This window comes from Lithobates pipiens, unplaced genomic scaffold, assembly GCF_037356315.1.
Source record: "Lithobates pipiens isolate NorthernLeopardFrog02 unplaced genomic scaffold, aLitPip1_a1.2 Scaffold_8, whole genome shotgun sequence".
NCBI lineage: Eukaryota > Metazoa > Chordata > Amphibia > Anura > Ranidae > Lithobates > Lithobates pipiens.
Window position 1 is genome coordinate 654,466,011 of NW_027507903.1, and position 13,972 is coordinate 654,479,982.

Below are 13,972 nucleotides of genomic sequence, written 5' to 3' on the forward strand. Positions count from 1 at the left end.
GCTGGTGCATTCCTGAGGCCGAAAGGCATGACAAGACATTCGTAATGACCATCCTTGGTGTTAAAGGCCGTCTTCCATTCATCGCCTGCACGGATTCGCACCAGATTATAGGCTCCCCTTAAATCCAGTTTGGAGAAGATTTTGGCTCCCTGGATTTGAGAGAACAACTCTGTGATGAGAGGGAGAGGATACCGATTGGGAATGGTTATTTTATTTAGGCCTCTGTAATCAACACAAAGTCGCAGTCCTCCATCCTTCTTCGGGACAAAGAAGCATCCTGCTCCTGCGGGAGAAGTGGAGGGACGGATGAAACCCTTAGCTAGGTTTTCCTGGATGTATTCTTGCAAAGCAAGATTCTCTGGTTCAGACAGTGGAAAGACTCTCCCTCGAGGAGGTGTAGTGTCAGGCAAGAGGTCAATGGGACAATCATAACTGCGATGAGGAGGTAAAGTGTCAGCAATTCCTTTAGAAAACACATCCCGAAAGTCCTTATAACAAAGTGGAATCTGTTCTATTCCCACTTGACAGGTATCAAGTCGAACAGGGTGCTGGATGCAGCTCTTTTTACACTGATTGGACCAAGCCAGAATATCTCTTGTTGGCCAGTCAATTACAGGATTGTGCTTCTGAAGCCAAGGAAGGCCTAGGATCAAAGGAGTGGATGGAGAGTCAATGACAAGACAAGAAATCTTCTCCCAATGCAAAGCCCCTAATTGTAACTGGAAAGGGTTGGTGGATTGGAGCACTAGGTCTTGTGAGAGAGGCCGATTATCCACAGAGATCAGGCGGACTGGACAATCTAGAGCATGAGTTTCCAGGGACAAAGAGGTGATCAGAGTTTTATCAATAAAATTCTCAGCTGCTCCAGAATCCACCAAGGCCAGCAGTTCATGAGCCCCTGTCCCAAAGTGAATGACAGCGGGTAAAAGTATACGATTGTCCCCCTGGGGAGATGAGAGTAGACCTAAGGTGACCTCCCCGCAATCACCTAGGTCCTGGCGTTTCCCGGACGTGTAGGGCACGAACGGAGCATATGACCCTTGAGGCCACAGTATAAGCAGAGTCCCATATTACGCCTGCGTTTGTGTTCCTGGGCCGATAACCGGGTGGAGCCTAACTGCATAGGTTCTTCCTCAGATTTGGCACTGGAGATGGAATAATCAGGTGGTAAGGAAGGTATACAGTTTGCTACAGCCATCGTTTGTTCTCGCCTCCTCTCTCGCTGGCGGCGGTCAATTCTAATAGCTAGACACATAGCCTCCTCCAGTGAGGCTGGATAGGAGAAGTTGACCAGAGCGTCTTTAATCGCATCTGAAAGGCCAATTCTAAACTGGCTGCGGAGAGCTGCATCATTCCAGCCAGATTCCGGGGCCCACCTGCGAAACTCTGAGCAATACATTTCAGCTGTGGTAGTTCCTTGTTTTAAGTTACGCAGGGTCGATTCTGCAGTAGCAGCACGATCTGGATCATCATATAGCAACCCAAGGGCTTCAAAGAAGGCATCTACTGTTAGTAAGGCTGGATGGTTAGGTTCCAGGTTAAAGGCCCAAGCCTGGGGGTCACCCTGTAGTAGAGAGATAATGATTTGAACCCTCTGAGTTTCAGGGCCAGACGAGGATGGCCTCAACTTGAAATATAATTTGCAGCTGTTTTTAAAGTTGCAAAACGCTTTACGGTCACCAGAAAACCGGTCGGGCAAAGGAATTTTTGGTTCAGATGGAGTTTTAGTAATGGTGGTAGTAGAAGGAGATTGCACCTTGGTGAGCTCTGTGGCCATTTCCTGAACTTGATGCGATAAACGGCAAAGTTCTTGTGTAAACAACTGAGCCTGTTCAGGATTCATGATAGGTTTCCCTTTATGTATTGGCTCGTGTTAATGTCAGGCTAGGTGCAGATAACAAGTAACAGTTCAGGTGTGCTGATTATACAAAGAGTTCAAAGCACATACCATGAGCAGGTCTAAGCAGAGCAGGTCACCTGGGACTTGTAGTACACCGCTGCAGACGAAGGTAGGTGATTGCTGGACCTTGTAGTTCACTGCTGTAGATGAGGGTAGATGAGTGCTGGACCTTGTAGTTCACTGTTGTAGATGAGGATAGATGATTGCTGGACCTTGTGGTTCACTGCTGCAGATGTGGGTACTAGTAGAATCAGGCAAAGCGTAGTCTAGGCAAGCTGGGTCATACACAGGTAGATCAGAATCCAAACGGTACAGAATCAGAAGCGAGCAAGGAGGATCAAACAAGCCGGGTCAAACAAGAAAGTCACAGAGCAAATATCAGCTGGATCAAACACGAGTGAACTCTAACACGAGCGCTGACTGAATGCTGATACAGGTGATTTAAACGTGAGCTGGCCAATCACTGTTGTTTCCCAGACACAGGCTGTGTCAGGTGAGTTGTGCTGGGTCCTAAAGGGATTCTAGTACTGACATATACTCCCTCTCTTTTGTACTGATTTAATATTTCTTGTTTTTAATGCTTCTGAAAGATACTGTCTACCTCGACTGTCGTTTAATTGTTTAAGTTTGTCTTTTTGCTCAATAAAAATATATTTAAAAAAAAACAAAAAAAAAAACTCCCAACTGTAATTGAATACCACCAAAAGAAAGCTCTATTTGTGGGAAAAAAATGATAAAAATGTCATTTGGGTACAGTGTTGTATGACCGCGCAATTGTCATTCAAAGTGCATCAGCGCTGAAAGCTGAAAATTGGTCTGGGCAGGAGGGGGGTTTAAGTGCCCAGTAAGCAAGTGGTTAAAGCAAAGTGATACAGAGCATCTGGAAAGTATTCACAACGCTTCACTTTTTCCACATTTTGTTATGTTACAGCCTTATTCCAAAATGGATTAAATTTTCCTCAAAAGCAATCCCCCATAATGACAACATGAAAGAAATTTGTTTGAAATCTTTGACAATTTAATAAAGATAAAAAACAAAAAAAATTCTCAAGTATAGCCTTTGCCATGACAATCAAAATTGAGCTCGGATGCATCCTGATTCCACTGATCATCCTTGAGATGTTTCTACAACTTGATTGGAGGCCACCTATAGTAAATTTGGTTGATTGGACATGATTTGGAAAGGCACACACCTGTCTATAGAAGGTCCCACAGCTAACAGTGCATGTCAGAGCACAAACCAAGCCATGAAGTCCAAGGAATTGTCTGTAGACTTCCGAGACAGGATTGTATGGGGGCACACGTATGGGGAAGGGTACAGAAACATTTCTGGAGCATTGAAGGACCCAATGAGCACAGTGGCCTCCATCATCTGTAAATGGAAGAAGTTTAAAACCACCAGGACTCTAGCAAGAGCGGGCCTCCCGGCCAAACTGTGCAATCAAGGGTGAAGGGTCTTAGTCAGGGAGGTGGCCAAGAAACCGATAGTCACTCTGACAGAGCTCCGGCATTACTTGGTGCTGAGAGGAAAACCTTCCAGAAGAACAAACGTCTCTGCAGCACTCCACCAATCACTCCTGTATGGTAGAGTGGCCAGACGGAAGCCACTCCTTAGTAAAAGGCGCATGGCCACCCGTCTGGAGTTTGTCAAAAGACACCCGAAGGACTCTCAGACCATGAGAGACAAAATTCTCTGGTCTGATGAAACAACATTTGAACTCTTTGGCCTGAATGACAATCGTCCTGTCTGGAGGAAACCAGGCGCCACTCATCACCTGGCCAATACCATCCCTACAGTGAAGCATGGCGGTGGCAGCATCATGCTGCGGGGATTTTTTTCAGCAGAAGGAACTGGGAGACTAGTCAGGATTGAGGGAAAGATGAATGTAACGATGTTCAGGAACATCCTTGATGATAACTTGCTCCAGAGCGCTCTGGACCTCAGACTGGGGTGAAGGTTCATCAACGGGACAACGACCCTAAGCACACAGCCAAGATAACAAAGGAGTGGTTTGAGTGATTTAATAGATGGAAACATGAAAAAGTGACTGAAGTTCCCCTTTAACCACTTGCCGACTGCCGCACGCCGATGTACGTCGGCAGAATGGCACGGGCAGGCATAAGGGCTTACATGTACGTCCCTTGCCTCCCGCGGGTCGGGGGCCCGATCGGGCCCCCGCCCGGTGCCTGCGGCGGTCGGTTTTCGTTCGGGAGCGATCCCGGACGAGGGGACGGCCATTCATTCATGGCCACCCCCTCGCGATCGCTCCCGACGAATGGAAATCCCCGGTGACATCACTTCCTCTCCTGTAATGTAAACACAGGAGAGGAAGTGATGTATTCTCTCCTCCGTGTCGGTATTTTTCGTTCCGACACGGAGGAGAGCGGATCGGTGAGTTGCACCAACACACCCCACATACAGTAGAACATGCCAGGCACACTCACACCCCCCCTTTACCCCCCGATCACCCCCCCAATTACCCCTGCCCCCCAGTCACAGTGACACCAATGTCATTTTTTTTTTTTGCATTGGTGTCATTTGTGACTGTAATAACTGTTAGGGCAGTTAGAGTTAGCCCCCTTTAGTTCTAATGTACCCCCCTAACCCCCCCAATAAAGGTTTAACCCCGTGATCACCCCCCGTCGCCAGTGTCACTAAGGCTGGGTTCACATTGCAGCGGTTTATGAGAACGAATGTGATTCGCACCGCACTGCAGTGCAAATCACATCCGATCTCTGTGCGATTCGAGTTCAGCCATTCGCCGCACCCGCCGCACCCTCCGCACCCGCCGCAAATTCGCACGGGACCCTTTTTTTGGCCCAGAGCAGAATCGGATCGCATGGGTGTTCACACCATGCGATCCGAGTTTGCAGATCGCACTGCGATATGCGAACTGATCTGGGGGTGTCAGTAACATTTCACTGACACTCCCAGCAGTTCGCATAGGGCAGTGTGAACTGCCGCCGGGAGGCATGCAATGCGGGAACCCGCCGCGGATTCACGGCGTTTCCGCATCGCTCCAGTGTGAACCCAGCCTAATAAGCGATCGTTTTTCTGATCGCCGTATTAGTGTCACAGGTGACGCTAGTTAGGCAGGTAGGTATTTAGGTTCGCCGCAGCTTTTTATAGCGCCAGGGACCCCCATATACTACCGCATAAAGCCCCCTGATTGCCCCCTAGTTAACCCTTTCACCAGTGATCACCATATAACTGTTACAGGTGACGCTGGTTGGTTAGTTATTTTTTTATAGTTTCAGGGCACCCGCCATTTATTACCTAATAAAGGTTTAACCCCCTGATCACCCGGCGGGTGTCATTTGTGACTGTAATAACTGTTAGGGCAGTTAGGGTTAGCCCCCTTTAGTTCTAAGGTACCCCCCTAACCCCCCCAATAAAGGTTTAACCCCATGATCACCCCCCGTCGCCAGTGTCACTAAGGCTGGGTTCACATTGCAGCGGTTTATGAGAACGGATGTGATTCGCACCGCACTGCAGTGCAAATCACATCCGATCTCTGTGCGATTCGAGTTCAGCTATACAGATAGTATGGCTGAATTCGTGTCGCACCCGCCGCACCCGCCGCAAACTCGCACGGGACCCTTTTTTTGGTCCGCAGCAGAATCGGATCGCATGGGTGTTCACACCATGCGATCCAAGTTTGCAGATCGCACTGCGATATGCGAACTGATCTGGGGGTGTCATTAACATTTCACTGACACTCCCAGCAGTTCGCATAGGGCAGTGTGAACTGCCGCCGGGAGGCATGCGATGCGGGAACCCGCCGCGCATTCGTGGCGTTCCCGCATCGCTCCAGTGTGAACCCAGCCTAATAAGCGATCGTTTTTCTGATAGCTGTATTAGTGTCACAGGTGACGCTAGTTAGGCAGGTAGGTATTTAGGTTCGCCGCAGCTTTTTATAGCGCCAGGGACCCCCATATACTACCGCATAAAGCCCCCTGATTGCCCCCTAGTTAACCCTTTCACCAGTGATCACCATATAACTGTTACAGGTGACGCTGGTTGGTTAGTTATTTTTTTTATAGTTTCAGGGCACCCGCCATTTATTACCTAGTCTCACTAGTGTACCCCTAAATTTAGGGGTGTCTACTTTCTAAAATGGGGTCATTTGGGGGGGGGGGTTTGTGCCATCTTGGCATTTTATGGCCTTCAAAACTGTAACGCCCTTAGAAAGCCTGAAGGCGGTGCTTGGATTTCGGGGCCCCGTACGCGGCTAGGCTCCCAAAAAGTCCCACATATGTGGTATCCCCGTACTCAGGAGAAGCAGCAGAATTTATTTTGGGGTGTCATTTCACATATGTCCATGGCATGCGTGAGCAATATATCATTTAGTGACAACTTTGTGAAAAAAAAAAAAAAAAAAAAAAGTTTGTAATTTTCCCGCAACTTGTGGCAAAATATAAAATATTCCATGGACTCAACATGACTCTCAGCAAATAGCTTGGGGTGTCTACTTTCTAAAATGGGGTCATTTGTGGGGGTTTTGTGCCATCTTGGCATTTTATGGCCTTCAAAACTGTAATAGGTAGTGAGAAGTGAACTCAAAAATTTACGCCCTTAGAAAGCCTGAAGGCGGTGCTTGGTTTTCGGGGCCCCGTACGCGGCTAGGCTCCCAAAAAGTCCCACATATGTGGTATCCCCGTACTCAGGAGAAGCAGCAGAATTTATTTTGGGGTGTCATTTCACATATGCCCATGGCATGCATGAGCAATATATCATTTAGTGACAACTTTGTGAAAAAAAAAAAAAAAGTTTGTAATTTTCCCGCAACTTGTGGCAAAATATAAAATATTCCATGGACTCAACATGCCTCTCAGCAAATAGCTTGGGGTGTCTACTTTCTAAAATGGGGTCATTTGTGGGGGTTTTGTGCCATCTTGGCATTTTATGGCCTTCAAAACTGTAATAGGTAGTGAGGCGTGAAATCAAAAATTTACGCCCTTAGAAAGCCTGAAGGCGGTGCTTGGTTTTCGGGGCCCCGTACGCGGCTAGGCTCCCAAAAAGTCCCACATATGTGGTATCCCCGTACTCAGGAGAAGCAGCAGAATTTATTTTGGGGTGTCATTTCACATACGCCCATAGCATGTGTGAGCAATATATCATTTAGTGACAACTTTGTGTAAAAAAAAAATAAAAAATTTTTTTTTGTCATTATTCAATCGCTTGAGGCAAAAAAATAAAATATTCAATGGGCTCAACATGCCTCTTATCAATTTCCTTAGGGGGTCTACTTTCCAAAATGGGGTCATTTGGGGGGGTTTTGTACTGCCCTGCCATTTTAGCACCTCAAGAAAGGAGATAGGCAGTCGTAAACTAAAAGCTGCGTAAATTCCAGAAAACGTACCTTAGTTTGTAGATGTGACAACTTTTGCGCAAACCAATAAATATACAATTATTGACTTTTTTTTTACCAAAGACATGTGGCTGAATACATTTTGGCCTAAATGTATGACTAAAATTGAGTTTATTGGATTTTTCTAATAACAAAAAGTAGAAAATATCATTTTTTTTCAAAATTTGCGGTCTTTTTACGTTTATATCGCAAAAAATAAAAATCGCAGAGGCAATCAAATACCATCAAAAGAAAGCTCTATTTGTGGGAAGAAAAGGACGCAAATTTTGTTTGGGTACAACATTGCATGACCGCGCAATTACCAGTTAAAGCAGCGCAGTGCCAAAGTGTAAAAAGACCTCTGGTCATTTACCAGCAAAATGGTCCGGTCTGAAAGTGGTTAAAGAAGACGGAGGAGAGGAATGAAACCAAGAAAAGAGGAAGTGGGTGAGATGACGTGAGTGCAATATATGAGATTACCATTGTACGGGTAAATGCAATCACCACACCAGGCTTTTCCTGACACTTTTTGTTTAAATCCGTAATTTTTTTGCGAGAAAATGACTTATAACCCCCAAACATTAAACCATTTTTTTTAAGCAGAGACCCTAGTGAATAAAAATGGCAATTGTTGCAATTTTTTATGTCACGTGGTATTCGCACAGTGGTTTTACAAACACAATTTTTGGGGGAAAAAAAATACACTTTAACCACTTGAGGTCCGGGCAACAACCGAATGACGGGCACAGCGCGGACCTCAATTTCCGGGAGGCCGTCATAGGACGTCCTCCCCTGTTTCACGTTTCCCTGCACGGCGTGGCGGGGAGCACGCTGTGATCACTGAGTCACTGAGACTCGGGTGATCACTGATCTGAGTAAGGGGCCGTTCTCGGACCCTTACCATGTGATCAGCTGTCAGCCAATGACAGCTGATCAGATGATGTAAACAAAAGCTCGGTAATCGTTTTTTTTTTTCTCTTCGCGCTGCCAGAGGAGGAAAAAAAAAAGCCCATCACCGGCTTATGTTAAAGGGACATTAGTCCTGAAGAGGAATGAACACAGGCACCTCATCTGTGCCTATCAGTATCCCCTGCCAGTGCCACCTGTTATTGCCACCTGCCAGTGCCCACAGTGCCATCTATCAAGGCCCACAAGTGTCAACTATCAATGCTCACCAGTGGTGCCAATCAGTGGCACCTAGCGGTGTAAGCTATCAGTGCTCATTATTGTCACCCATCAGTGCTCATCACCGCCACCTATCGGTGGTCATCAGCGTACATAAATGAAGGAGAAAAATGATCATCACCGTCCAGGGTTGGACTGGGACAGAAATTTGGCCCTGGAATTCATCCAGACCGGCCCACTTACATTTTGAGTGTCCCATCAACACTCCCTTACATCAGAGTGTCCCATCAGAACCCACTTACATCAGAGTGTCCCATCACCAGCCCCCTTACAACAGAGTGTCCCATCAGCACCCTCTTACATCAGAGTGTCCCATCAGCACCCCCTTACATCAGAGTGTCCCATCAGCACCCCCTTACAACAGAGTGTCCCATCAGCACCCTCTTACATCAGAGTGTCCCATCAGCACCCCCTTACATCAGAGTGTCCCATCAGCACCCTCTTACATCAGAGTGTCCCATCAGCACCCTCTTACATCAGAGTGTCCCATCAGCACCCCCTTACATCAGAGTGTCCCATCAGCAGCCCCCTTACATCAGAGTGTCCCATCAGCACCCTCTTACATCAGAGTGGCCCACTGAGCCATCGGCCCACCGGGAAACTCCCGGTAGTCCCAATGGCCAGTACATGCCTGTCACCGCCACCTATCGGTGTTCATCAGCGTACATCAATGAAGGAGAAAAATGATCATCACCACCACCTATCGGTGTTCATCAGCGTACATCAATGAAGGAGAAAAATTATCTGTTTGCCAAATTTTATGACAAAATATAAAAAAAAAATAATAATTTTTTAAAATTCTGGATTTTTCAATTTTTTGGACAAAAAAATAAAAACCGCAGAGGTGATCAACTACCACCAAAAGAAAGCTCTATTTGTGGGGGAAAAAATGATAAAAATGTAATTTGGGTACAGTGTTACACGACCGCGCAATTGTTATTCAAAGGGCGTCAGCGCTGAAAGCTGAAAATTGGTCTGGACGGGGGGGGGGGGGGGGGGGGTCAAGTGCCCAGTAAGCAAGTGGTTAATGAATTATTTTAAAAAAAAAAGTACAATATTTACTCCAATATTTTATATATATATATATATATATATATATATATATATATATATATATATATATATATATATATATATATATTGTGGTAGTATGGAATCTCCAATCCTGGGACCGGGTTTTGGGAACAGCCAGCTGTCTGGCTGGATGATTGCACAGGTGGGTCTTGGGCTTAAAACAAAGCCAACACCATGGTTCTGGGCTCCACCCTCCCGAGGAGTCCAGGCGTGCAAGGGAGAAGAAGTGTGCATGTCTGCACAGGTCGGTCTGTCAGAGCAGACAGAGGGTCCAAGCTTGTGGACTGAAAGAGAAGCTGTTAAAGAGTGCTGAGGTACTGGGTGTACAGGAACTCTGTTAAAGAGCCAAGAGGGCTGCAGCAGAAGTCTGAGCAGCAGTGCTGCTAAAGAGAGCCAGGTGGCTTGGTATTTTTGGTTCTACGTACATTATTGCTGTGGAAAGCTGAAACCCCTGTGTGGGCAACTATTTTGTTATCTGACTTTTCTTTCTTTAACCACTTGCTTACTGGGCACTTAAACCCCCCTCAGTCCCAGACCAATTTTCAGCTTTCAGCGCTGATGCCCTTTGAGTGACAATTACGCGGTCATACAACACTGTACCCAAATGAATTTTTTATCATTTTTTTCCCACAAATAGAGCTTTCTTTTGGTGGTATTTAGTTACAGCTCGGAGTTTTATTTTTTGCTAAACAAACAAAAAAAGATGCAAAAAATAAAAAATAAAAAAGCATGTTTTAATAGTTTGTTATAAAATTTTGCAAACGGGTCATTTTTCTCCTTCATTGAAGTGCGCTGATTAGGCGGCACTGATGGGCTGCATTGGTGGGCACTGATGGGCTGCATTGGTGGGCACTGATGGGCTGCATTGGTGGGCACTGATGGGCTGCATTGGTGGGCACTGATGGGCTGCATTGGTGGGCACTGATAGGCTGCACTGGTGGGCACTGATAGGCATAGTTAAGGCGGCACTAATAGGCACAGATAAGGCGGCACCGATGGGCACAGATAAGGCGGCACTGATGGGCAAAGATGGGCACAGATAAGATGGCACGGATGGGTGGCACGGATAAGTGGCACGGATGGGTGGCACGGATGGGCACTGATAGGTACCACAGATAGATGGGACTGATGGGCACTGATAGGTGGCACTGATAGGTGGCTCTGATAGGTGGCACTGCTGGGCACTGATGGGCGGCACTGCTGGGCACTGATGGGCGGCACTGATGGGCGGCACTGGGGTGCAGCACCTGAGGCAGATTGTGGGTGGCACTGTGGGTGGCACTGCTGGGTGGCACTGTGGGTGGCACTGTGGGCACTGCTGGGTGGCACTGTGGGCACTATGGGCACTGCTGGGTGGCACTGACAGGGGGGCACTTACTTTATTTCAGGATGGCACTGCGGGTGGCAGGTGGGCACTGGCAGGGGGCAGGTGTCCGTTTAAATTGCTGGCCGTGATCGGGACTGATGTCCCGAACATGGCCGCCGGCGATCGGCTTTTTTTTTTTCTCCTCGCGCTGTCAGCGCGAGGAGGAATACTAGCCGATTACCGGCTCCGTTTTATCACATGATCAGCTGTCATTGGCTGACAGCTGATCACGTGATAAGGGGTCGGGATCGACCCCTTACACGGATCGGTGATCAGGCGAGTCTCACGGACTCGCCGATCACAGAGCGCGCCGCGCGCGCCCCTCAGGGGGCGCGCAGGCCGCTCGTAACCGGGACTACGTCAATAGACGTAGTCCCGAAAATGTGGGTCCGCGCTATTGCCGTCATTTTGCAATAGCGCGGATCCCAAGTGGTTAATAAAAGTGGGCCTACGAGCCCTTAAACGACATCTGGTGTGGATTCAGCTCACTGGTAAGCTCTACCTTTAAGCTAAAATAACCCCCAAATATTACAATATATATATATATATATATATATATATATATATATATATATATATATATATATATATATATATATATATATATATATATATATATATATATATATATATATATATATATATATATATATATATATTTATAATGAGACAGAAAGATGGTGTTATGCCAAGTAAATAGATTCCTAAAATGTTAAGCTCTAAAATTGCGCACACTCGCCACTATACTTCCATCAATATGATTGTATGTGTGTATATATATATATATATATTAGTAGTGGTGGGCTCAGACCCTCCATCTTTCCTTTCCGGTGGTGGTTGCATGTTTTCGTGACCGTATGTGCTTTCAGCGCTTTTGTTACTGTGTACATATTGTAATGTTTTCAATAAATATTTTGAACAAGAAAATTGTGCACGCTTGTGTAATGGCGACAAACCGCGGTGCCTAAGAATCTCCATAGGTGATGCTTTAAATGCCTCTACAGTTTTCTGGGTATCATTGGTATCAGAGGGAGGAATAATGCCCCATCATTGGTGTCAGTGGGAGGAATAGTGCCCCATCATTGGTATCAGTGGGGGGAATAGTGCCCCATCATTGGTATCAGTGGGAGGAATAATGCCCCATCATTGGTGTCAGTGGGAAGAATAGTGCCCCATCATTGGTGTCAGTTGGGGGAATAGTGCCCCATCATTGGTATCAGTGGGAGGGATAGTGCCCTATCATTGGTATCAGTGGGAGGAATAGTGTCCCATCATTGGTGTCAGTGGGAGGAATAGTGCCACATCATTGGTGTCAGTGGGAGGAATAGTGCCACATCATTGGTGTCAGTGGGGGGAATAGTGCCCCATCATTGGTGTCAGTGGGGGGAATAGTGCCACATCATTGGTATCAGTGGGAGGAATAGTGCCCCATCATTGGTGTCAGTGGGAGGAATAGTGCCCCATCATTGGTATCAGTGGGAGGAATAGTGACCCATCATTGGTGTCAGTGGGAGGAATAGTGCCACATCATTGGTATCAGTGGGGGGAATAGTGCCCCATCATTGGTGTCAGTGGGAGGAATAGTGCCCCATCATTGGTGTCAGTGGGAGGAATAGTGCCCCATCATTGGTGTCAGTGGGAGGAATAGTGCCCCATCATTGGTGTCAGTGGGAGGAATAGTGCCCCATCATTGGTGTCAGTGGGAGGAATAGTGCCCCATCATTGGTGTCAGTGGGAGGAATAGTGCCCCATCACCAGGCCAACAAGGAGCAAATAAGAAAAGCTCATTGATTACACTCCCTTTAAGGACACTACACTTTCTTGCCAGGATTCCCACCTCCCTCACTACCCATCAATGATCACATATCTACCTGACTTCATCTCCAGATCTTCAGGTCTCCTCATTGCGCGTTGAGGACAAACCCGATTCCGTGTCCTGCAGAGTCCGTGTCTTCAATATCTGTTCTTCTTATCTGTAGAATTCTAGTAAAAGAAGATGTTGCCCATTTCAGAACATTTTGGTTTTAGGAACTTACAAAAGCGACAGACACACAAAGAGGAAGTGTATGAATTTCTGTAGAAATATTACTGAACCAGATATTTGTACACAGATATATATATATATTACACGGTGTACATCACTCCCCATGGTCTGAACCCATGATAGGACCATTTCCAACATAGGCTCTTTACCATGTGATCAGCAGTGTCCAATTACAGTGTAAACAGGGCAAGCCATTTATCGGCTTTTCCTCCACTCGCGCTGACAGACGTGAGTAGAGGAATGCCAATCCACCAGGGATGCCAATCAGTGCCCATTAGGATGGCACTCTGTGCCCATCAGCGATTGCCTGTCAGTGCATTCTGATCAATGCTGCCTATCAGTGCCACCTAGCAGTGCCATCTATGAGTGCCCATCAGTGCCACCTATCAGCGCTGCTGAGTGCCCATCGGTGCCACCTATCAGTGCCCATAATTGCTGCATATCAGTGCCACCTATTAGTGCCCATCAGGGCTGCATAGCAGTGCCCATCAGTGCTGCATATGACTGCCACCTATCAGTGCCCATCAGTGCTGTTTATCAATGCCACCTATCAGTGTCCATCAGTGCCACCTATCAATGCCCATCAGTGCCCATTAGGATGGCACTCTGTGGCCATCAGTGAATGCCTGTCAGTGCATTCTGATCAATGCTGCCTATCAGTGCCACCTAGCAGTGCCACCTATCAGTGCTGCTTATGAGTGCCCATCGGTGACACCTATCAGTGCTGCTTATGAGTGCCACCTATCAGTGCCCATCAGTGCTGTTTATCAGTGCCACCTATCAGTGTCCATCAGTGCTGTTTATCAGTGCCTCCTATCAATGCCCATCAGTGCCCATTAGGATGGCACTCTGTGCCCATCAGTGAATGCCTGTCAGTGTATTCTGATCAATTCTACCAATCAGTGCCACCTATGAGTGCCACCTATGAGCGCATATCACTGCTACCTATCAGTGTGCATCAGTTCTGCTTATGTGTGCCCATCTGTGCCACCTATCATTGCCCATCAGGGCTTCTTATCAGTGCCACCTATCAGTGCCCATCAGTGAAAGAG

General features: G+C 46.9%; 1 protein-coding gene across 1 annotated transcript in view; it reads right to left on the bottom strand.

Annotated features, from left to right (window-relative positions):
- The window catches only part of LOC143961730 (C-type lectin domain family 4 member K-like), a 56,955-nt gene extending 44,050 nt beyond the window's left edge, over positions 1–12,905 (bottom strand). Inside the window, exon 1 of the mRNA XM_077471068.1 lies at positions 12,748–12,905. Within this exon, the coding sequence (XP_077327194.1) occupies positions 12,748–12,781 (34 nt within the window). The 5' untranslated portion in view covers positions 12,782–12,905. The remainder of the gene's footprint in view (positions 1–12,747) is intronic.
- Positions 12,906–13,972: the final 1,067 nt, after the last annotated feature.